This window comes from Heterodontus francisci, chromosome 9, assembly GCF_036365525.1.
Source record: "Heterodontus francisci isolate sHetFra1 chromosome 9, sHetFra1.hap1, whole genome shotgun sequence".
In the NCBI taxonomy this organism is placed as follows: Eukaryota; Metazoa; Chordata; class Chondrichthyes; order Heterodontiformes; family Heterodontidae; genus Heterodontus; species Heterodontus francisci.
In genome coordinates this window covers 15,620,716-15,646,487 of record NC_090379.1, presented here as the reverse complement: position 1 = coordinate 15,646,487, position 25,772 = coordinate 15,620,716, and the positions used below count along the sequence as shown (strand labels likewise).

The 25,772-nt window shown below is 43.6% G+C and overlaps 1 protein-coding gene across 3 annotated transcripts in view; it reads left to right on the top strand.

The window, feature by feature from the left end:
• LOC137373596 (neurexin-3-beta-like) overlaps positions 1-25,772 on the top strand; it is a 586,548-nt gene that overhangs the window by 166,866 nt on the left and 393,910 nt on the right. For all 3 annotated transcript variants that reach the window (XM_068038598.1, XM_068038597.1, XM_068038596.1), the window contains exon 2: positions 17,641-17,822. In XM_068038598.1, the coding sequence (XP_067894699.1) occupies positions 17,641-17,822 (182 nt within the window). The remainder of the gene's footprint in view (positions 1-17,640; positions 17,823-25,772) is intronic.

Sequence of the window (25,772 nt, the reverse complement as noted above, 5' to 3'; positions counted from 1 at the left end):
TCAGTGCATTGTCTCTTTGAATATAACACTTTTTAAAATCATCTCCCCTGCACCTCTGCAAGTCAGGGTGGTGTTTAACTTGGAGAGGAACTTGCAGGTGGCGGTGTTCCCATGCATCTGCTGCCCTTAATTATTGAGGATTTGGATGATGCTGTCAAAAAGGCCTTGGCAAGTTGCTACAATTCATCTTGTAGATGGTACACACTGCTGCCACTGTGCATGTGTTGTGGAGAGAGTGAATATTTAAGGTGGTGTATGGGGTCCCAATCAAGTGGACTGCTTTGTTCTGGATGGTGTCGAGCTTCTTGAGTGTTGTTGGAGCTGCACTCATCCAGGCAAGTGGAGAGTATTCCATCACACTCCTGACTTGTGCCTTGTCGATGGTGGACAGGCTTTGGGGAGTCAGGGGGTGAGTTACCCTGCTGCAGAATTCTTAGTCTGTGACCTGCGCTTGTAGCCAAAGGAGTTATGTGGCAGGTCCAGTTCTCTTAATCAACATTGCTGAAACAGATTATCTTATCATTATCACATTGCTGTTTGTGTGAGCTTTCTGTGCAGCAATTGTCTGCCACATCTCCTATAACAGTGACTACACTGGTTGTAAAGGGCTTTGAGATGAGGGCTTTAGGCTGTGGAAGCTCAGTCATTGAGTATGTTTAAAGCAGAGATTGACAGATTTCTAAATACCAGTGACATAAGGGGATATGAGGATAGTGTGGGGAAAAAGGCATTGAAGTGGATGATCAGCCATGATCACATTGAATGGCAGGGCAGTCTCGATGGGCTGAATGGCCTACTCCTGCTCCTATGTTCCTATGTCCTGAGGTATGAAAGGTGCAATATAAATGCAAGTTTTTTTTCTTTCTTTTAATAGTCTACCAATAACTGGGAGGTATAAAGTGTTTATCATGCTGGTACAGCCATCATGGTATGGGACAGGCTTGATGAACCAGTTGCACTTTACAGCAAGGATTATTGGTTCAGGCGTGGGAAATGTTAACTTTTACCCTCCGTAGCCCAAGGGCAGCAAGACGAATTGTATCATTCCTACCTTTGCCCCAAGTGAGAACAGCCAAATCAGCAAAGAAATGGGATCAAACCTGGGATTTTACTGATGCACTTCGCCAAGAGAGAACCTAGCTGTTGTCTTTTAATTGAGAAGTGTGTGCAGTTTGACAGAACAGAGTTAATAAAATTCTAAGGACAAACAGTCATTCACAATTTTGCTGTATGAAACAGAATTGTGAGGTTTTTCAGTGAAACAGGATATGTGAGCTGTGTGAAAAGATTATTTTAATTTTTCATGCGAGTACTTGCAATAGGTTGAATAGAATGCAATGCTATGCAGTGCCAGAGGAAGAATACCTCCTGATTTTGGGTAACAGAAGCTATTTCTTTACATGAAGGTGGAGTAACAGCTGGGACAGTTTGCCAGGGAGGATGGTTGAGACCAGAACACTGGACTTATTAAAAAAGAGGAACAGGAAATATTAGAATCACTCAGCAGGTAAGTTAGCATCTGTAGAGAGAGAGAGAAAATAACAGATTTCTCACTCCAGAGATGCTGCCTGACCTGCTGAGTGTTTCCAGCACTTCCTATTTTTATTTTCAGATTTCCAGCATCCACAGTATTTTCTTTCAGAAAGAGTTAGCTGCTGTAAGGGGAAGATGATATCACTTGTATTCTGGAAAATTGAGGTCAATGGATGGATTTTGTGTCCTTTTATGATCAAACACCTCTACCTACTCAAACATTTGTCTTGTGTAAACATACCTTGTTTTCCTTTATGTTACCTTGCTGAGCTGTACCCGACTATATCACATACTGAGGCTTGACTTGTGTTTTTATCTAAATTTGTGCAGTGCATTGGAAGTTTGCATTCAATGCAGCACTGTTTTCAGCAAACCTGATCAAATAATCATTTACACTTTGAGGACATTTGACAAGAAATTGAAAGAAGTTATTCTAACCTTGTGTGGATCATCTATAAGCCATGTTTAGCATATTGTGTACAATATTCTAAATATGGTCTCGAGTGATCTCTGCAGGATATTGATATGATTTTGGGGGTTGAAATAAAAGTCACAACAGTGGTTCGAGAACTTGGGACTCCACATTATTATAAGGAGTAACTCCCAGTGCGCGACTCACTTTCACTGAAGGAAAGGGAAATAGCGAGAGATCTGTATAATGTAGATTCAAGTTAGCCATTTGACTTTGAGTACAGAATTCAAGGGCACCAAGGTTAAAATTAACAACCCAGAAGCAGGACTAGAGGTAGAAAGAAACATTTCTTCCCAGAGCAGAGAATGTGTAGAACAAATTTACAACAACAGAAACTGAGGGAGAGTTGATTAATTACTTTGAGCTGGAAAAAGATGCAACTCTGATTGCTGGTTACAGGCAGCACACTCCGGAGCATAACAACTCACTATGTTTAAAAAAAAAAGCCTCCTCATCTCCCCCTCTAGATCTTTTGCTGATAATCTGTATCCTCTGGTTACTGATCCCCCTGCCAGTGGAAACAGTTTCTCCCTATCCATTCTGTCAGAACTCTTCATAGTTTTGAACACCTCTATTAAATCTCCCCCTAACCTTCTCTACTCTAAGTCGAACAATCTTAGTTTCTCCAGTCTCTCCACATAACTGAAGTCCCCCATCCCTGATATCATTCTAGTAAATGAGCGGCACAGTGGCGCAGTGGTTAGCAGCGGCACAGTGGCGCAGTGGTTAGCACCGCAGCCTCACAGCTCCAGGGACCCGGGTTCGATTCTGGGTACTGCCTGTGCGGCGTTTGCAAGTTCTCCCTGTGTCTGCGTGGGTTTTCGCCGGGTGCTCTGGTTTCCTCCCACATCCAAAAGACTTGCAGGTGATAGGTAAATTGGCCGTTGTAAATTGCCCCTAGTGTAGGGAGGTGATAGGGAATATGGGATTACTGTAGGGTTAGTATAAATGGGTGGTTGTTGGTCGGCAAAGACTTGGTGGGCCAAAGGGCCTGTTTCAGTGCTGTATCTCTAAATAAAAAAATAAATCTTCGCTGTACCCTCTCCAAGGCCTTGACATCCTTCGTACTGTGTGGTGCCCAGAATGACTCACAATACTCCATTGAGGCTGAACCAGTGGTTTATAAAGTTTTAGCATAACCTCTTTGATTTGTTCATAATCCATGAAACACAAATGGTCCTGTATTACTGCAATGGACTGAGGAAGGATTGTGTATTGTGGAGGGCAATAGAGCAGAGTGATGTGGGCAGGTGAAGCTGGTTGAATATTTTACAGGTTTACTTGATTACCTTTTATCAATCAGGAAGTATTTTTATATATATATATATATATATATATATATATATATATATATATATAGAATATAAAACTTTCCTTTGGGAGATTAAATAGATAAAGTAGACACGATAGAGTGGGTTGTACATGGTCGGTGGAAGCAGTGGACATAATGGCCTCTCCATTTCCTGTTCTCTTATCATTTTATACTAGCATCTAACTGTGTTGGCCAATGTCTTCATCAGGGAAGCTCTTATAGGTTTTGGTTCTGCCTTAAACATTCTCTTGAGCAGAGTGGTGCTGGTCACTCTGTAATCAATCTGATGTCAGGAGTGTGCCCATACTGTCCTACATTTCTAATTATCTGATAGGATAGCTGGTTTAATTTAATATGACTGAAATACATTTTGATTTGGGAGACACTGAGGGTTGCCCAGTGTGAAACTGAGCCATAGTGATAAGAACTGAGGGTTGCCCAGTGTGAAACTGAGCCATAGTGATAAGAAAGATCAATGGTGGAATTCTTCATTTTTGCTGAGTTGGTTCTCAGTTAGTCTCATGAATGACCTCATTGCCCTTGGAGACGGGAAAGGAAATATTAAAGTTCACCAGGCTATTTAACTGTCAGCACTCATTGTCTATGCTTGGGCATTAGGAAAGACTAGTCCAGTAAAGTCCAGGGCAGCGATCAATGACCATATCCATTAAGGTTGAGATGAAACATAAACATCAAAAGAAAATGGGGAATGTGTCAATCTCGTGAAAGCCTCTTTGAATCCACAAAAATGAAGAAATAATTGTTTTTTAGTTGATGTTTTGCAAACGCGATGCTACTGAACAGATTGGAAGAAATTCTGAATATATTTCTATCAATAGTGTCAGCAGGGGGTAAAGGATAAAAGAAGTTTAATGGAAAAATTGTACTGCAGGTCTCAGTGATTGAATTGAGATTAAATATACAGACATGAAAATGTCTTCATTCCAGATATAGTTGAGTTGTCCCCTTGAAATAATTTGTGTCTGGTAGGAATGTACTGTGTGTTCTGTGGAACTAATTCAGCTGCAGAGTGCCTCAACTCGTGCTGCCAGAAAGTCTTTTATTTGGATTCAGACGTATCTCAGTGTGTGTAATCATTACTAAAAATGAGCGCAGTCCCCCTAGTTTGGATTAGTGAACAGGTATCCGAGAATCAAGATGCAGGGCTGGTATTGTACGAGAGGGAACAGCCCATTACTCAGTCCCATATGCAGCCTGCGTGGCTGAAGAGAGAGTGAGAGGCAAAAAGGCCGCAGGGTGTAGGAATTGCACCATGATGAACGCATTCACATCCATTTCTAATGGGTAGTCTGAAGGCCAGATGCTCTGTTTCACCAGGGAGGCACAAGGCAGATCTAACCAGCTGCCTTCTCTACTACAAAGGTGAGCCCTAGTTACCACACCAATTAAGGAACTTTAAGCCCAGGCTCTATCGCCCTTTATTTTTCCTTCCTTCTTGTTGTGCCATTGTTGTCATTCACTGTCTCCATCCTCTCGCTCATGAGAAGTCCACCAGACTGTCATCTTCATCATGGGGTGAATGACACTTAAATACTTTATTTACTGCACCCCTGACCCTGATTTTTCTCTTCACTGCTATGAAATATAATGTGCTACACTTCTGCAGTGACCCAAACTTAACTTGATCAGTTTCTGTTAGGCAAGGGTATTAAAGGATATGGAACCAAACTGGGTAGGTGGAGTTAACACACAGATCGACCATGACCTAATTGAATGATGGAACAGGCTCAATGGTTGAATGGCCTCCTCCTTTCTCTATGTCCTGTAACTCAACTGAGTGGCCGTTCTGAACAATGGTCAAGCACAAAGGACTCTGTAGCTGAGTCCAATTTTGTTCTCGTTGATGTCTACCCACAGCAGGGAAGATTTCTCTGTTTCCTGGCCAACAAATCCTTCCACAACCAAACACAGACTACTTGGCCAATCATCTCATGACTACTCTGCTTGTGGGCATTGGGAATACAGAGTAACTGGTGCATTTGCTTATGTAACAGGTCAGTACGCTATAAAAAGTAATTCATTGGTGTGAAGTGCTTTTCAAAGCCCTCCATGGCCCTGACTCCTCCCTACCTCTTTAATCCCTTCCAACCCCACAACACTTCTGAGACCTCTGCGTTCCTCTAATTTTGGCCTTTTGAATGTCCCCGGTTTTAATTGCTCCATGATCGGAGGCTGTGCTTTCAGTTGCCTGGGCTCCAAGCTCTGGAATTCCCTCCCTATACCTCTCCACTTCTCCATCTCTCTTTCCTCCTTTAAGACACTCCATAAAGTCTATCACCTTGACCAAAGATTTGGCCATCTGCCCTTATATCGCCTTCTGTGGCTCGATGTCAAATTTTGCTTTAGAATACTCCTGTGAACCACCTTGGGACATTTTATTACATTAAAGGTGCTTTATAAGTAGAAATTGTTGTTGCTGTGATATTGAAATTATATGAATTAAAGTGTTTTATGAAGTTAAGTGCCAATATTTCACTATTAAAGCATCACTGTAGCATTGTCTAGAGCAGGAGCCTGGCTAACATCTGTCCCAACCTCCTCCAGGAGCATTGAGGCCAGTTCTTCGATTTTAAAATTTTTATCCTCATGTTCAAATCCCTCCAAGGCCTCACCCCTCGCTATCTCTCTAACATCCTCCAGCTCTATAACTCCTTTCTCGTGTCCATCCCACACACCCTTCACCTCACCATTGGCAGTTGTGATTTCAGCCATCTGGGCCCTATGCTCTGAAACTCCTTCACTAGACTTCTTGTCCATTCCTTACCTCTCTGTCCTCCTTTAAGACGTTCCTTAAAGCCTATCTTTGATAAAACATTTGGTCACCTGCTTTAGCATCTCCATCTTTGGCTCGGTGTCGATTCTTGCTCTGATTACACTCCTGTAAAGCACCTGGAGATGTTTTACTACTTTAAAGGCACTATAACAATGCAGGTTGTTGTTGTTGTTGTATCATCCCTTCTGCTGTTCCAGCTAAAATTAAGTGAATTAGTTTGTAAGCAAAGAAGTGCCACCATAAAGCTGGAGGCTAACAATCCCGTGTTTATTTTCTGTTGTCTTCTATTAATGCACATTATAGCAGGGACAGCTGGCTCTATAGCCTTCTGTTTCCCCTGTGAAAGGTAGCATCTGTCCTTCAGATGGCCTGTTCTAAGTTAATGCGAATTGCCATATTGAGGATGTGTTTTCAGTGACATATGGGGCTTTGGCCAGGAATAAGCCAGGAGAATGCGATGCTTTTGTGACAGTGTTAGGTTTGTAATGGGATGCAATCTTGAATTGAGATGTTCGATGTTCTAATAGACCTCTTCACGTATGTGCCAAGGCATCTGCAATAGGTTTAATGAGGTTGTGTATTAAGTGAAGCATTGGCGTGAAATTTTATCTCATTGCAGGAATGCAATAACATGGTTAATTTATTAATCTTGTGTAAATGAGTGCAGGAGTAGTGGTGGCTTCCATTCATCTGATGCCTTTACAGTCAGAGGATCGATCTATAGCAGTGAGATAAACATGTGCTTAATGGATGCTTTGGTTTGAAGTGGTGGGACAATAGAAACAATGAAAGAACCTGCATTGCACCACACGAGTGCCAGGCAATGACCATCTCCAACCAGAGAGAATCTTACCATCTCCCCTTGACATTCAATGGCATTACCATCACTGAATCCCCCACTATCAATATCCTAGGGGCTATCATTGACCAGAAACTGAACTGGAGTAGCCATATAAATACTGTGGCTACAAGAGCAGGTCAGAGGCTAGGAATCCTGCAGCGAGTAACTCACCTCCTGACTCCCCAAAGCCTGTCCACCATCTACAAGGCACAAGTCAGGAGTGTGATGGAATACACTCCACTTGCCTGGATGGGTGCAACTCCAACAACACTCAAGAAGCTCGACACCATCCAGGACAAAGCAGCCCACCTGATTGGCATCCCATCCACAAACATTCACTCCCTCCACCACCGATGCACAGTGGCAGCAGTGTGTACCATCTACAAGATGCACTGCAGCACCTCACCAAGGCTCCTTAGACAGCACCTCCCAAACTCGCGACCTCTACCACCTCGAAGGACAAGAGCAGCAGATGCATGGGAACATCAACACCTGCAAGTTCCCGTCCAAGTCACACACCATCCTGACTTGGAACTATATCGCCGTTCCTTCACTGTCGCTGGATCAAAATCCTGGAACTCCCTTCCTAACAGCACTGTGGGTGTACCTACCTCACATGGACTGCAGCAGTTCAAGAAGACAGCTCACCACCACCTTTTCAAGGGTAATTAGGGATGGACAATAAATGCTGGTATGACGCCCACATCCCATGAATGAATAAAAAAAAAAATTATGTAGCACCTTTCATGCCCTCAGGACATCCCAAAGTGCTTTGCAGCCAGTGAAGTGCCTTTGAAGTATAGTCACTGTTGTAATGTAGGGAACACAGCAACCAATTTGCACACAGCAAACTTCCACAAACAGCATTGTGATAATTATCCAGATAATCCGTTTTATTTAGGTGTTAGTTGAAGGATACATATTGGCCACAGCACATAGTGCCATGGGGATCTTACACGTCCACCTGAGAGGGCAGACAGGGCCTCGGTTTAACATTTCATCTGAAAGACAGTACCTCCAATAGTGAAGCACTGGAGTGCCAGCCTAGATTTTGCGCTCAATTCCCTGGAGTGGAACTTGAACCCACAATTTTCTGATCAGATGTGAGAATGCTATCCACTGAGACACTGCTGGCACAGAACCCAACATTACATTCGAAGTGTTAGAATAGAGTCCACAGTGATAGGCCTGAGTGTGAACTGAGAATGGTCTAGCTTTTACCACTGAAGAGAGACTTAAATACAAAGTTGTAGAGAGAAGCCTGACTATGTGCTGGGGCGAGTGGAAGTTGTCTTATATAGAGCCATAGAAACCTATTCCAGTGCTGGTTCTTTGTAAGAGCAGTTGTGCTTTGTCCCACACCCCCTACTTTTTGACTGTAATCCTCATCCTCAAGTACCTGTCCAACTCTATTCTCAACTTACTTATGGAATCAGTTTCTACTACCTTTACAGATAGGGTGCTCCAGATCCCGACAATTCTCTGAATGAAAAATATCTCCTCACCTCTGCACCTTTTGCCAATGATTTTAAATCGATGATCTATGGTTCTTGACCCACTTGCCAGAGGGAATGATTTTTCTTTATCTACTCTATCAAAACCTCTCCTCTCCATGAAAACCTCTATTGTTACCTCTTAACCTTCTCTGTTCCAAGGAGAACAATCCTAATGTTTCCAACCTCTCCTCATAACTGAAGCCTCATCCCTGGGAACATCCTGGTAAACTTCCTCTGTACCCTTTCTAAGGCCTTTCCTGAAGTGTAGGATCCTGAATTACCACAACCCTCCAGCTGAGGCCTAACCAGTGAGTTATAAAGTTCTAGAACAATCTCTTTACTTTTATATTCCTTGCGTCTATAAACCCTTGTAAACCATGTGTTTTTTCAACCACCTTATCAATTTGCCCTGCCACTGCTAAGAATTTGTGTATACAGACACCAAAAATTCTGCCATTTATAGTATACCCGTCTTTCCATATTAGGCCTCCCAAGGTGCTTCACATCACTCCATCTGCCATGCTTCTGCACATTTCACCATTCTGACTGCGTCATCCTGAAGTCTACATCTACACATACTACAGTTTTGGTCTCCTTACTGAAGGAAGGATATATTTGTCTTAGAGGGTCTGAAACAGAGGTTCACCAGATTGGTTCCTCGGATGAGAGGGCCGTCCTATGAGGAGGGATTGAGTAGAATGGGCCTATATTCTCTGGAGTTTTGAAACATATGAAGTTCTTAGAGGGTTTGACAGGATGGGTGCTAAGAGGCTGTTTCTCCCTGGCTGGAAAATCCAAAACAAGGGGTTCTGGACTTAGGATAAGGAAACAACCATTTCAGATTGAGATGGGAAGAAATTTATTTACTCCATGGGTTGTGAATCATTGGAATTCTCTACCCCAGAGAACTGTGGATGCTTTGCATGGAGGATATTCAAGATTGATTCAAGATAGACTTTTGGGCACAAATGCAATCAAGGGATATGGTGATAGTGCGGGAAAGTGGAGTTCATGTAGAAGATCAGCCATGGTCCTGAATGGTGAAGCAGACTCGAGTGGCAGTATGGCCTACTCCTGCTCCTATTTCTTACAAATTGAGGAGAAAGAGCAAGAAAGAGCTAGAGATTAGGACTAGCAGAGATAGACCTCACTTGAGATTGACGACAATAGTATGAGAGAGTGAAGGAGAGCAAAAGAGAATGGCAGTGATAGATCTTACTATGATGCAGTGTAGTCACTCTTACTTAATCATTTTACATATTAACCATCGCAGTGGTTAGCACCGCAGCCTCTCCGCTCTAGGGACCTGGGTTCGATTCTGGGTACTGCCTGTGCGGAGTTTGCAAGTTCTCCCTGTGTCTGCGTGGGTTTTCGCCGGGTGCTCCGGTTTCCTCCCACATCCAAAAGACTTGCAGGTGATAGGTAAATTGGCCATTGTAAATTGCCCCTAGTGTAGGGAGGTGATAGGGAATATGGGATTACTGTAGGGTTAGTATAAATGGGTGGTTGTTGGTCGGCACAGACTTGGTGGGCCGAAGGGCCTGTTTCAGTGCTGTATCTCTAAATAAAAAAATTTTTAAAAAAATGCATTAAAATCTTTTCCTCATGTAATCAAAGTTCAAACAGCATCATCAGTAGCTCATTAGTGAATAGCCCAGGTGATATAATTTCTAGTGTATTTCTAAGACTGCACTCAAAATCTTGATAGGATTTTCCTTTGAAGAATGAATTACACCTGAAAGTTGGAAATAATTTAATAGATGAGAAAATGATCTTGAAGAGCTATAAAGATTGACTTTAAAGGCATTCCAATGAATAAAATTAATGTAACAGCAGGGATTCAAACCAAATGACAAAAGTATCTTGTAGTCAAAACCTAATTTTTAGGAGGTTAACATTGAATCAATTAAAGCCATTAAAAAGAGTTGGTGCTGTACCATATTGAGGGTGATTAAGGCAAGTACAGATAAAGACTCCTCATTGATATCAGGGATCTAGGGGAAGCCCTGAACCTCCAAGTGTAAGTCGCACTTTTCCTAATGGTGCTTGTTTGCACTGGAGTGCTGACTTGGGTTGTATTAGAGTGTTAAAGTGGAAGTTTGGTGACTGAGGATAATTAAGGGATAATTTTATCTTAAGTGTAGTCTGTCTTTTATGTTGCAGATTAACTTAATAGTTGCTGTTTGGGTTGGAGAAGGTGAGTTTTAGACCAGCTTTAAACAGTATTCATTGCAATATTAGTTAAGGAGTCAGTTACTGCAGTAAGGAGAGATGATTTCTTGGAGGGGGCATCAAATGAAGCTTTATGGGTGGAGTTTAGGAATAAAAAAGGGACAGCCACATTGCTAAGTGTTTATTATAGACCCCCAGATAGTCAGAGGGAAATTGAGGAGCAAATATGTGTGCAATTTGCAAAGGTGTGTAAAAATAATAGGTTAATTATATTAGGTGATATCAACTTTCCCAACATTAATTGGGATAGTCATCGTGTTAAGGGCTTAGATGGAGTGGAGTTCTTAAAATGTATACAGGAGAACTTTTTAGCTCAATATGTAGAGGATCCAACAAGGGAGGGTGCAGTGCTGGACCTAATTCTGGGGAATGAAGCCAGACAGGTGGTTGATGTGTTGGTGGGGGAGCATTTTGGTGATAGTGACCACAACATGGTACAATTTAAGCTTGTTATGGAGAAAGAAATAGACAAGTTGCAAAAAAAGGTTTTGGACTGGGGGAGAGTGAATTTTAGTAAAATAAGGCAGGATCCGGCCAAGGTAGACTGGAAAGAGTTACTTGTCGGGAAATCTACAGAAGAGCAGTGGGGGGCATTCAAAAAGGAAATGGGGAGGGTACAGGCCCAACATGTTCCCTCTAGGGTAATAGGTAGGAGCAACAAGCCCAGAGAACCATGGATGACCAGAAACATTCAGGGTACGATGAGAAGGAAAAGACAGGCTTTTAGCAAATACAAGGAGAGCAAATCAATGGAAGCATTAGTGGAGTACAGAAAGTGTAGGATGGAGCTTAAGAAAGCAATTAGGAGAGCAAAGAGGGGATATGAGAAAGCTCTGGCTGATAAAAGTAGGGAAAATCCCAAGATATTCTATAAGTATATAAATGGGAAGAGGATAACCAGGGAAAGAGTAGGACCCATTAGGGACCAAGGGGGAAATTTGTGGGTGGAGCCAGAGGACATTGGTAGAGTGTTGAATGAATACTTCACATCTGTCTTCACCCAAGAGAATGAGGATGTAGATATGGAACTTAGAGAGAGAGACTGTGAGGTTCTTGAGCAAATTGTCAAAGGGAGTGACAAGGTATTGGAGGTTTTGGAAGGCTTAGAAGTGGACAAATCTCCAGGTCCGCATGATTTGTGTCCCAGGATGCTGTGGGAGGCGAGGGTGGAGATTGCAGGGGCTCTGACCCTAATTTTTAATTCCTCTCTGGCCACGGGGGAGGTGCCAGAGGACTGGAGAACAGCTAATGTGATCCCACTATTTAAGGAAGGTTGTAGAGATAAGCTAAGGAACTACAGACCAGTGAGTCTCACGTCAGTGGTAGGGAAACTATTGGAGAAAATTCTGAAGGGGAGAATCTATCACCACTTGGAGAGGCAAAATTTGATTAGGAATAGTCAGCATGGCTTTGTCAGAGGGAGGTCCTGCCTAACAAATTTGATTGAATTTTTTGAGTATGTGACCAGGTGTATAGATGAGGGTAGTGCAGTTGATGTAGTTTACATGGATTTCAGCAAAGCCTTTGACAAGGTCCCGCATGGGAGACGTATCAAGAAAGCAAATGCACATGGGATACAAGGTAACTTGATAAGGTGGATTCAAAATTGGCTTAGCTGTAGGAGACAGCGAGTGATGACAGACGGCTGTTTTTGTGACTGGAAGCCAGTGTCCAGTGGCGTACCACAGGGATCTGTGCTGGGTCCCCTATTGTTTGTCATTTATATAAACGACATAGATGACGATGTGGGGGGTAGGATCAGTAAGTTCGCGGATGACACAAAGATTGGCCGAGTGGTTAACAGTGAGGTGGAGTGTCTTAGGTTACAGGAAGATATAGACGGGATGGTCAAATGAGCAGAAAAGTGGCAGATGGAATTTAACACTGAAAAGTGTGAGGTGATACACTTTGGAAGGAGTAATGTGACACAGAAGTATTCAATGAATGGCCTGACACTGGGAAGTTCTGAGGAACAAAGGGACCTTGGCGTGTTTGTCCATAGATCTCTGAAGGGAGAAGGGCAGGTTAATATGGTGGTGAAAAAGGCATATGGGACACTTGCCTTTATCAATCGAGGCATACGGCACAGTGGCGCAGTGGTTAGCACCGCAGCCTCACAGCTCCAGCGACCCGGGTTCAATTCCGGGTACTGCCTGTGTAGAGTTTGCAAGTTCTCCCTGTGTCTGCGTGGGTTTCCTCCGGGTGCTCCGGTTTCCTCCCACATGCCAAAGACTTGCAGGTTAATAGGTAAATTGGCCATTATAAATTGCCCCTAGTATAGGTAGGTGGTAGGGAAATATATAGGGATAGGTGGGGATGTGACAGGAATATGGGATTAGTGTAGGATTAGTGTAAACGGGTGGTTGATGGTCGGCACAGACTCGGTGGGTCGAAGGGCCTGTTTCAGTGCTGTATCTCTAAACTAAAAAAAAAAAAATTACAAAAGCAGGGAGGTCATGTTGGAGTTGTACAGAACTTTGGTAAGGCCAAAGCTGGAGTACTGTGTGCAGTTCTGATTGCCACATTATAGGAAGGATGTGACTGCATTGGAGGGGGTGCAGAGGCGATTCACCAGGACGTTGCCTGGATGGAACATTTAAGCTATGAAGAGAGGTTGGATAGGCTTGGGTTGTTTTCACTGGAGCAGAGAAGATTGAGGGGTGACCTGATCGAGGTGTACAGGATTATGAGGGGCATGGACAGGGTGGATAGGGAGCAGCTGTTCCCCTTAGTTGAAGGGTCAGTTACGTGGGGTCACAAATTTAAGGTGAGGGGCGGGAAGTTTAAGAGGGATTTGAGGAAGAACTTTTTTACCCAGAGGATGGTGACAGTCTGGAATGCTCTGCCTGGGAGGGTGGTAGAGGCAGGTTGCCTCGCATCCTTTAAAAAATACCTGGATGAGCACTTGGCACGTCATAACATTCAAGGCTATGGGCCAAGTGCTGGCAAATGGGATTAGGTAGACAGGTCAGGTGTTTTAATGCATCGGTGCAGACTTGATGGGCCGAATGGCCTCGTGATTCTGTGATTCTGTGGCCTTATTCTGTGATTCTGTGCTGGTCGCTATTGGAGGCCCGTGCGAAACAGATGCTTGTTTGTCAAGCCTCCGATACTTGTTCTCAGAAGCCAAGAGAATTTGGGTCTTTGGAAAGTTGAGTCCCTGGTGCTGTTGGAAGTATGGAGTTATGTTATGGTGGGAGGACCATGTATGGGCCACCAATTGTACACTATCTGTATAAAAGCGCCAACAGAGCTATCTCCTGAACTGTTGGAACTGTTACTTCAAGGCGATGCAGGAGTAACTGGGAAACCAATCTGAAGTAGGATAGGCATTCTGGAGTCTTGCTTAATTTTCAGATGTATTGTACTTAGATTTCCAGAAGGCATTTGATAAGGTGCCACATCAAAGGTTATTTCAGAAAATAAAAGCTCATGGTATAGTGGGTAACATATTGGCATGGATAGAAGATTGGCTAGCTAACAGGAAACAGAGAGTAGGCATAAATGGATCATTTTCTGCTTGGCAAGATGTAACGAGTGGTGTGCCACAGGAATCTGTGCTGGGGCCTCAACTTGTTACAATTTATATCAATGACTTAGATGAAGGGACCGAAGGTATGGTTGCTAAATTTGTCGATGACACAAAGATAGGTAGGAAAGTAACTTGTGAAGACAACATAAGGAGGCTACAAAGGGATATAAATAGGTTCAGAGAGTGGGCAAAGACCTGGCAAATGGAGTATAATGTGGGAAAATGTGAAATTGTCCACTTTGGCAGGAAGAATAAAAAAGAAGCATATTACCTAAATGGGGAGAGATTGCAGAGCTGTGAGATGCAGAGGGATCTGGGTGTCCTAGTGCATGAATCACAAAAGGTTAGTATGAAGGTACAGCATGTAATTAGGAAAGCTAATAGAATGTTATCGTTTATCGCAAGGGTTGTGCTTCAGCTATACAGGGCATTGGTGACACCACATCTAGAGTATTGCATACAGTACTGGTCTCCTTATTTAAGGAAGGAAGTAAATGCGTTGGAGGCAGCACAGAGAAAGTTTACTAGACTAATACCTGGAATGGGTGGGCAGTCTTATGGGGAAAGATTGGACAGGCTAGGCTTGTATCTGCTGGAATTTAGAAGAGTAAGAGGCGACTTGATTGAAACATTTACGATCCTGAGGGGTCTTGACAGAGTGGATGTGGAAATGATGTTTCCCCTTGTGGGAGAATCTAGAACTAGGGGTCACTGTTTAAAAATAAGGGGTCGCCCATTTAGGACAGAGATGAGGAGAAATTTTTTCTTTCAGCTGGTTGTGAGCCTTTGGATTTCTCTTCCTCAAATGGCAGTGGAAGCAGAGTCTTTGAATATTTTTAAGGCAGAGGTAGATAGATTCTTGATATGCATGGGTGTGAAAGGTTATCGGGTAGGTGGAAATGTGGAGTAATCAGTTCAGCCATGAAGATATTGAATGGCGGAGCAGGCTCGAGGGGCCGAGTGGCCTAATCCTGCTCTTAATTCGTATGTTTGTATGTTCTACTGAGTGAGTAGGTAGAGAGAAAAGTGTTACCAAACTTTTTCTCAGGATGGTTAATGGGTTGAGTCCAGAATTGTGCAATGGGTCAACGTGACTGGTTTTCTGCTTTCTTCAGTAATTTCAAGTTCCACTCGAGAGACTTGAGCACTAATGAGGTAGTGCCACACTGTCGGAGGTGCTGCCTTTCGGTTGAGGACATAAACCAAGATCCTCATCGTGCCTCTCAGGTGGATGTAAAAGATCCCATGGCAATATTTGAAGATGAGCGGGGCAGTTCTCCCTGGTATCCTGGCCAATGTTTAACCCTCAACCAACCCCAGATGATGTGGTCATTAATTGCTGTTTATGGGAGCTTGCTGTGCCCAAATTGGCTGCTGCGTTTCCTATATTAAAACAGTGACTGCATTTCAAAACTACTCATTGCCTGTAAAGCACTTATGGGATGTCCTGAGATCTTTATAGCTGCGTCTTTCATTAGAAAATGTCTGGCTTATAAAAACAAAAAATGTTGTCACTGTCGCATAGAACCTGTTCTGGGGCAGGGACCCTGATGTCGGGTGAATTTCCGGGTTCTGCCTCAACGTGGCGTCAGTGCCTGACATCCAATGCAATCTTTGACCAGTTGGTCAATTAAAAACAGTGGGTGGGCACCTGAGATGGGAGCTGCCAATGTGTGCAAGAGAGAGAGAAGATGCCTTAATGAGGGAGGCAGCTTCTGCAGAGAATTTTAAAATTTTCTCCATTAAATAGGCCACAGCTGACAGGCTGTCATGGTGGAGGGGCAACCTCTCCACTAGACGGCCAGTGGCCGAAGCCGTGGACCGATGGCCATTGTGGTTATCGTGGGGTGCGGGGCTGGGAGAGCCCAAGTGAGATGGAGAGCTTGCTCACTCCCCCCACTCACCCGTGGTCTGCCGTGTTTCGGCCTCAGTGGGAAGCCCACGAGCCGACTGGAAATTCCAGTCATCTTCTGCTGAGTGGTCTTAATGGGCCCTTTATCTTGCCTCATCAGCTACCCACCGAATGTGGGCAAGTAGCCTCCACCGTCACATACTTCCCACTCTGCCCGGAACGGAAATTGCCTAGAGGCAATGGTGGCAGGCCGACAAGCCGGCTGGTGTCGAAAAATTGCAGGCCCATCTGCTGCTGGTCCCACCTCTGCAGCTGTTTAAAAATTCATCCCTCTTTGTGAGTTACAAACAAGGTAAACAATGAAGTGTTGGAGCTGTTCCCCTGATGTCCCAGTTGTGCATGCAGTGGCTATACAAAAGAGTGTGAAATGGAGGTAGACAGACCGAGAAGGTCCCAGCTTCGGCATCTCTGATCGCTGTTGAGTTTGCTTATCTCAACTGCAGTAGGGGTTGGGTTTAGGGTTGCTAAACCTCCAGAATTGTCCCTGGAGTCTCCAGAATTTAAAAATTTATCTCTTGGATACTGCTGCCAGCAACCTGGGAGAATTGGTTTTCTCAAATTGGGGGTTTCTTTTTTCAATTTTCTTTGAAGGCCGTTGATCTGCCAAGTCAGGTAACATTCAAAGAGCCAGTCTGCTTTCCAGTTGGATTGGGAAGGTGGTGTGCTGTGGGGATAGTCGGGTTGAGTGACCAATGACAGGAGCATAGCAGTTGGAGGTTAGAGGTCATGTGAAGAAACCATAGAAAAATTATGGCACAGAAAGAGGCCATTCAGCCCATCTTGTCTGCACTGGCCGAGAAAACTAGCCGCCCAGTCTATATCCAGGGATGTTGAGCTGCCCTTTTTGCCCCTCTTTAAGCCAGGTTTCCATTATAGCAATGATATCTGTACCCTCAGCACATCGGCTTTATTTACTATACCCCTTGCATTTAAATAAATCCCTTTTAACACTGCCAAATTCCTGTGCTGCACACTTCCAGAGATACATCCAACCAGAATTGGCATCCCGAGTCAGAGGTGATACAAATATTCAACACTCCTTGCTGCCAAAAAATTTGAAGTTGTCCCATTAAATTTTAGACGGATATATTAGAAGAATCTACTGATAGGGTGGAGGTGAAATAGTGTGGGAAGAGTCTCACGTGGAGCAGAAACACTGGCATAAACCAGTTGTGCTGAATGGTCTGTTTTTGCCCTATAATCTCCAGGTAATATTGTCCGGGAATTTCCTTGGGCAGTTCTCCTGATTGGCCAGTGTCACTTTGATGGAAGATAGTGGAAATCGCCACAGCTTCCCCCAAAGCAAAGGATGCATAAACGTTGTTTCTGCTGATCTTCAGCGGGAGGTACAGCAGCTGATCAGGAGACATCGTAGTGAAATTGTGGGCGAGAATTTTTATTTTAGTTTTGTGATGAAGGGATTGGGCCGTTGAGGCCAGATTATTTCATAACTCTGAAATTCTCAACGATAACCGTGCGAAGCGTGGCATTGACCGTGTGTCCCGTTGCCTTTCAGCTGGTACGACGTACATCTTCGGCCGAGGAGGAGGGGTCATAACCTACACTTGGCCAGCCAACGACAGACCCAGTACAAGAACTGACCGCTTAGCTGTTGGATTCAGCACGTCAGTGAAAGATGCCATCCTGGTACGAGTGGACAGCGCTCCTGGTCTGGGTGACTTTCTTCAGCTTCATATAGTGAGTAACCCCGATACCAATTGCTAACAATTAGTCACCATCTAGCCATGGTCTCTTCAATCATATCCTCAAAAATATATGCCTGCAGGCCAACTGATTTTAAATCTGATTAAGGGACTGTAGAATGGTCAGCAGAAAACTTCTGCTCACTGCTGGAAATTGCAAAATTGCTTGGAAATTAACTCTGGCGTCCTTCACTTGCTACTTTCAAGTCTCGGTGATGAATGGAACAAATCTTGTTTAATGACAGCAAACCTAATTGCACTGGTTTCCTCTTCTGAGGTATTGAGCCACTGGTGTCTGGAGATATCAGGTCTCATAACCCCTCCTCGTCAGACCAAGTGATTTATCGCCTCAAGTGATTTGGTAGGCCACTGGTTCTCAGTTCTCATGGGAAAAATGGGAAAGGAATCATGTATTGTGATCCCTAAACACTGGTTAAAGAAATAAATGCCTCAAATCCCATATAATAAAAGCAGATTTGGCTTCTTCAGCCACAGTGAACTATTGAGGTTAATCAAGTTGAATAGCAGCAATTTTGAATAATATAGGAAAGGCTGCCTTTTCACAGTTGCTGAGGAATAAAATGAACAGGATCAGACAACACAATTTCCTCAAGTAAAAATCCCAGTGTCCCCATTGCAAATAGTTTGACATCTTTAATTGTTACCTAGCAGTCCAAGAAATTTATGGCTTGGATCCATCTTTGGGACTCGTCCCGGAAAGTGTTCCAGTTCTCGGGAAACATAACAGACCAGTTTAAAATATTACTGGGATTTCTTGCCGGATTTTGGTCTGCAGCCACCTGGTTGCTAGTCTCAATCCTGTTCAGTTTGTGGATTTTAACCAGAAATGTAGATTATTGTTTTAAAAGTGTGACATTGAGAAAATGGATGTAAACGTTTGTTGCAAAAGAAGGATTGGAGTGTTACTCTTTAGACACAAGATGTGTCCAGATATGGGGAAAGATTCTCTAATTGCCACGTAGCGTAAAACTGGTTTTGAAATCAATTCGAATTGTGGCCAGGGGACTGGGGGACGAAGTCAGTGTTTCTATAACAGGCGACCAATCTGTAATGCCCCTTATATAACCATGCGCCATTTCAAAAAACTAACCCCATAGAATAGGGATTGTCTCTTAAAGGGGGAACAGTTGTCTACTAGCACAAGGCAAGCCGAGTGAACTTGCTTATTAGATTTGCGTGTGATATTGTGATGAATGGCAGAAAGCGGTGTGACTCTGCACAGCATTCTGATCATTATCATAGTTGCAAAAAAGGGGGAAAACATGAGAGGAAATAAAAATTAAATTGTTAAAGGCCATCTCAGCAAGTTTGTTAGCAGGGTCCTTGTTCCATCGACTTATTCCAAAGGTGAGTCGATGTCAAAACAAAGATTCCAATTGTGTTCCCTTCCCTCTGCACCCCCCTCCTCCCTCGGCCTACCCTCCCCTCCAGTCCCTTTCCCCAGAGTCTTCCAGTGTTCCATTCTGAATGGAGTGTTCTATGGAAGTTGTTCCTTGAACTTTGCCTTTACAAAACTCCCTCCTGCGGGGAAAATCGCATGAAAATAGAAAATAAGTTCAGGTGTTGGGTAACTTTCTTCCTTAACTCTTTTTTTCTGAGTGTGGATGCCCCATTTTCCTTTCTGTGTGAATCCCATCAGGCTATTCCACACCCCTTCTGGAATGACCTACTGAGTAATGGCAGAGAAGGATGAATTTCCTCAGAGATTTTCCCACTGTGAAGAGGTCATCTCAATGGAGTTCCGGTGGCAACACCTTTGCATTACATAGCATGCACAGCCAGTCTGCCCAACTGGTCTATGCCAGGATTTATGCTCCACACGAGCCTCCTCCCACCCCTCTTCATCTCGCCCTCCCACCCCTCTTCATCTCGGCCTATCAGCATAACCTTCTATTCCTTTCTCCGTCCATATATTTATCCAGCTTCCCCCTTAAATGCATCTATGCTATTCGCCTTAACAAAGCAACTCATGTGGAGCATAGATGCCAATGGCATGGAAGGGTTGGGCTGAATGGCCTGCTTCTGTGATGTAAATTCTATGTAAGTACCTAGCTCACCCGGGTGGGAAACCATGGGATCAGGTGGGACACTTGTTTTGCACCCTATCCAATATTACTTGTTAACTTCAACGGAGAGTAAAATTGGTTGGACTGTAAAACCAATATTGCACCAAATCCTTTCAGTTTCCTGACTGAGGGAACAGGTTAAAATTGTCCCCGTTGGGCGGAGTTTAAATTCAGTGTTCCATCTGATCTCGCCCGTGTCTCACTTTTACATCGCACAGCTGAAAACTTCAAGCCTCCGATTTCCCCAGTTTCAATAGTTCCACTCAGCAAGAGGAGGAGAAAAGCACAGCGGGAAACAAAAGGTTTATTCTTTGCTGTAGGTTATGGTTGACAATGAAAATGACAAGGTACAAAGCTATTAAGTGTGCTTTTGATTGCCAGTCTACCACTGACCCAAACAATCTACGAGCGACCTTTCTTCTGCCTTTGCTTTCAATTACCTGCTTGCAAGCTGTAATTTACTAAGTATCAGGCCTACCTCTGTTGCCTGTCATTAGCTTACAGCATTGCAGCTGCCATTATTCTGTTGCTGCTTGCGGTTCTATGCAGATAGTAATCTCTGCCAGCACGCGCGTGTTAGAGAGTGATACCAGGAAGAGACTGACGCTATTGCAATATTAATGGGTTTACTGGAATAAAAATGTTGCAGGCATTTCCAACATTCCCCTCTCAGGGAGATGGTGTTCTTTTGATTTAAAAAAAACCCGGCGAATGTCTCTATAACTATCAGCCACCCGCTCATGCGATCAGGACTTTGAAATGTCCTTTTTAGTTAGTGGGCCCTTACGTTTGTAAAAGGAAAATAAACAATCGGGTTTCTGAAGATGGGATTTTTCTCCCTTTGTTGTACCTTGGAAATCAGATTACGCGAATGAAAAGTAATAAGATTTTGAGTCTTTGTGAACCATTTCACTGAGCGCGGAGTCGTAATGGACAAGTGCATGCTCTGTCTCATTCAGAGACCCACTTCATAGCCTCACTCAAATCCGTTAGTTTTTCACTGACGTTAATCTTCCTGCTGCTGAACTTCTTGTTCTCCCGAAGGTGCTGAGGAGATGTAATTCCAAGTACACCACCATTTGACCATATTGTTAGTATGCTATTCAACACTGGCAGGCAGCAAAGCCAAACTGAATGTGCCCTCAGCCAATGCACATTTTGAGATGGAAGGGCCACTGTAAAGCTTGGCTGATTTTCCTTTTTGACTTTCTCTAACTCGGGCGCACCATGGTTATTTGTGGCATCCTTGGCCACTCTCTTCCCCCATCCCCTACCAACCAAACAGGCTAGTTGAGTTAAATCTGGGATCTTCCTGGCCCACATGGCTCAATTATTTTAATGAGCCAATGGTCAATCTATGGAGCAAGCTCCCTGAGATGGTGGAAGCAGCTAGTATCGATGAATTAAAAAGCAAATTAGATTTCTTTCACTATATAACTTTTTAGGACACAGTATATGAGTAATTTGAGATGTGAGTATAGTGTGTTTGAGTGGAACAGGTGAGTTTGGACCTATGGGTCCAAAAGCTCTCCCCTACTGGATGTTTTCCTCACCTCATGTCTGGGTCTCTTTTCGACTAATCGATAGAGATTATTGGCTATGATTCATCAACAACTCCATCATCATAGTAAAATGCAAGTACCAGGATGGTAGAAGGTGAACTAGATAGACATTGGAATTACTTGACATAAAAAGACCAATGTTCCTACTGAGGGTGGTTAGAAAGTGGAAATTTACACCAGAAATCATCAGTGAAGCCAAGCATTTAAATAGTTGCTTGTAAAGAGGAATACTAGGGTTCGGGAAGTGAGAAGTCATGTGGGATTAGTTGGGTGGAGGAAAAAACTCGATGAGTTGAATGACTTTTTTTTTTCAAAGCATCACTCTGTGATTCTACCCCTCAGATCAAGTAGAGAGTGCTTCAGTTTATGAGTAAATTTGAGGCTATAGCTCAGAAGTGCTCTGTTGGCTGACAATTCTTTTCGAAGATTATGTTGTGATGCCTCGAGCTTGATGGACACAAATTAAGTGCACAATTCTGTTCGAGGGGCTATGCTCTCCTGCCCGGCTTCCCATTCTCCACCCTCCATAAACTTGAGCTCATCCAAAATTCTATTACCTGGAACCTCACTCACATGAAGTATTGTTTACCCATTACCGCCTCTACTCACTGACCTAAATTAGCTCCAGGTCTGTCAACGCCTCAGTTTTAAAAATTCCCAGCCATGTGTTCAAATCCCTCCATGGTCTCAGCCCTCCCTATCTCTGTAACCTCCTCCAGTTCTGCAACCCACCGAAATCTCTGTGCTTCTCCAATTCTGGCTCTTGCACATCCCCACTTTTCATCGCTCCACCATTGACGGCCATGCCTTCAGCTGTTTGGGCCCTAATCTCTGGAATTCCCTCCCTAAACCTCTCCACCTTTCTGCCTCTCTCTCCAATTTTAAGTCACTCCTTAAAATCGACTTCTTTGATCAAGCTTTTGGTTAGCTGTCCTAATCTCTCCTTATGAGGTTCGGTGTCAAATTTTCTTTGACAAGACTCTTGTGAAGTGTCTTTGGATGTTTTACTACGTTAAAGAGATTGAATAATTGTAAATTACTGTTGTTGTTGAAAGCGAAGTCTGATTTGGTGAATGGATGCTTAACACTTTCCATCAACAGTAGCAGCGATTCCTGCCCAGAATTCTATACAAGATGGAATGGTACAAAAAAAAAATGTATCTTGAAAAGGGGATTTGACTGCAGTATATCTGCAGCAACACTTCCAACTCGTGATTTGCCTCTTCCAGAAGCCTGTGTGGTTTTCCTCCCTATTTATATGGTGATTTTTTTGGGTTGTTTTTCTCCTGTACATACAGGATTTGATGCTACATTATTGAATTTGATGTTATCAGTGCACAGACAGCTCACAACACAGCAGCAGATTATGGAAACATGAGGACAGCATTACAGATTCAGACAGTGAACAGCAGGATGCCAATGACCTGTTGGCTTATCAGCCTTGCCATTTCCTTTCCCTCACATCCGAATGAGTTATATTTCCCTCTGTTAAGATACAGGGATCCCTGCAGCTTTAGGATTGTTGGCATTTATAGAATGCAAAAACTCACTGCGTGATGCTGACCGCCAATCTTTATGCTTGTTGTAATCCTACAAGCATCCTGCCTGCAAATAAAACACAAAGCATTTGGACCTCAGCTGCAGTGATAAGTATTTTCTCTCTTCCCTTTTCTCATGTGCTCCCCTGAAGCGGCTGACACATACCAGACTATAGATCCATCGGCTGAACAACCCACTCTACCATCCCGTTACCTCGGGTGACCATTCTAGTGTCAGCTCTGTTGTATGATTGCCTTTAAGAGTGATGTCCCTTTAAGATCTTAGTATGTTAATGAGCTAACTACCAGGACAAAGTCATGTGACTCCAAGCCAGAGTCACTCTGCAACTGTAAAAGCCAGAGTCACTCTGCAACTGTAACACCCCGAGTAAGATTCTGTAAATAGTTTGCTCTGCACTATATATAAAAATAGTTTAGCTGTAATAAACCTGTTTGAGATCTTCAGCATAACTGGACTCCACACATCTCATTTATGTTGCATCAGAAAACATAAATAACTCATTATTTGGTGGCAGCTGTGGTGAAAAGGCAAAGTCTAAGTTCCTACAGCCAAAAGAGAGAAAGTTAAACAGAAATACTGGCGCAAACAGTTTAAAAAAAAAAGGACTTCCCTCCAGCTGTAGAAGACAAAGCGGAGAACGACAGGCTGCAAGTAAATCAGGTGAGTCATTGTGTCGATGGTCGAGGGATACTGGTTTAAAAAGAAAAGCATTGAAGTGCTTAAAAGATTGATTTTTTTTCTAAACACTCCAGGTGTCCAATTGCAAAACGCACAGGAAAACCGCAATCACTGCAGAGTTTCTATTCACACAGCCAAAGTTTTTAAAAAACTCATTAAACCACTCGTGTGTGAAGAAGAGTTTCCATTCACGCAGCCACAGCTATAAAAATACTATTAAACCACTCGAACGTGAAGCACATAAATTCTAGCAAAAAAAAAAGCAATTGAACAGCTCATAGAACAAGCTCAGGCTCAGTTGGAGCACTCTTGCCTCTGAGTCAGAAGGTTGTGGGTTTGAGCCCCACACCAGATATTTGATCCTGACTGACACTCCCGCTACCAAAATTGCGCTGCACTGTCGGAGGTACTGTCTTTTGGATGAAACATTAAACCTCCCTGCCCCCTCAGGTTGGGGTAAAAGATCCCACAGCCATTATTTAACCCTCAACCAACACCTAAATCAGATCATCAGGCCATTATCTGATTGCTGTTTGTGAGATCTTCTTGTATGTAAATTGGCTTACAAGAGTGACATCACTTCAGGACAAGTAACCCATTGGCTTTGGATGTCCTGAGGTTGTGAAAGGCGCTATATAAATGCAGGTTCTTTCCTTCCTTCCTTCCCTGAACGCTAGCAAGATATTTGACTGTAAGGACATCACAGCCAAACTGAATGTATTCAACGTCGCACGAACCTCCAGCAGTCATTAGTAACTGATCTGAAGCTGTTTATTACCCCCTCCCTAGCCTAGGCTTGTTGTTCTCCAAACACAGAACCCCTATTGCTTCCCTGTCTGAGATTAGCTAACCCAATACTGGTCGGGGAGGAATCCTGGGACCTTCCTGTCTGTCACTCATTCACACACTGTGTAACATATTTATCCCCCAATCAAGGTGGCTGCAACAACATATTAAGATTTAATCTGTGGAGTGCGATTTACGCCCAAGTACAGAATGAATGCTCATACTTCAACTGAGCAACAAAGATTTGTTTCCAAGACAAATGCAGGCCTCGTGCTTTTAAAGCATTATTTGCATCATGTGTATGTGTCTAAAGTATGCCTGCTCCCTGTACATACAATCTAACGAGTGCTTGCCAGACTGCCAATTGGGTTAACCAACCAACAGAAAGATACATATTTCCACAGCTGACGGGAAGGGGAGTTAACAAAATGTCAGCCAATACATTTAGTGTATAATGTTCTGTGCATAATATTTTTAATTTATTCATGGGATGTGAGCCACGCTGGCAAAGCTGGCATTTATTGTCTATCCCTAATTGTATTCGAGAAGGTGGTGGTGAGTTGCCTTCTTGAACTGCTGCAGTCTATGTGGGGTAGGTGCACCCACAGTGCTGTTAGGAAGGGAGTTCCAGGATTTTGACCCAGCGACAGTGAAGGAACGGCGATATAGTTCCAAGTCAGGATGGTGTGTGACTTGGAGGGGAACTTGCAGGTGGTGGTGTTCCCATGCATCTTCTGCCCTTGTCCTTCTAGGTGGTAGAGGTCACAGGTCTGGAAGGTGTTGTGGGAGGAGCCTTGGTGAGTTGCTGCAGTTCATCTTGTAGCTGCTGTGCGTCAGTCGTGGAGGAAGTGAATGTTTAAGGTGGTGGATGGGGTGCCAGTCAAGCGGGCTGCTTTGTCCTGGATGGTGTCGAGCTTTTTGAGTGTTGTTGGAGCTGCACTCACCCAGGCAAGTGGAGAGTATTCCATCACACTCCTGACTTGTAGATAGTGGACACGCTTTGGTGAGTCCGGTGGTGAGTCACTCAAGTTGGACAACAGTTAATGGTAGCTAATATAATAAGAATGCCTCCAGTGCTTTCCCATTCTCTCAACTCAGACAAGTTGGGAGTTTGCCCGGCGAGTTTAGCTTCACAGAGCATGAATTCTGGTGCCAAGCATTAACTGTGTGTGACACACTTTTTATCCTGAATGAAATTGCAAGCCAAAGCTTTTCCTGATGGCCCAATGAGCACTTTATAGACCAAAAAGTTCCTAGTGGCTGTGTTTATCT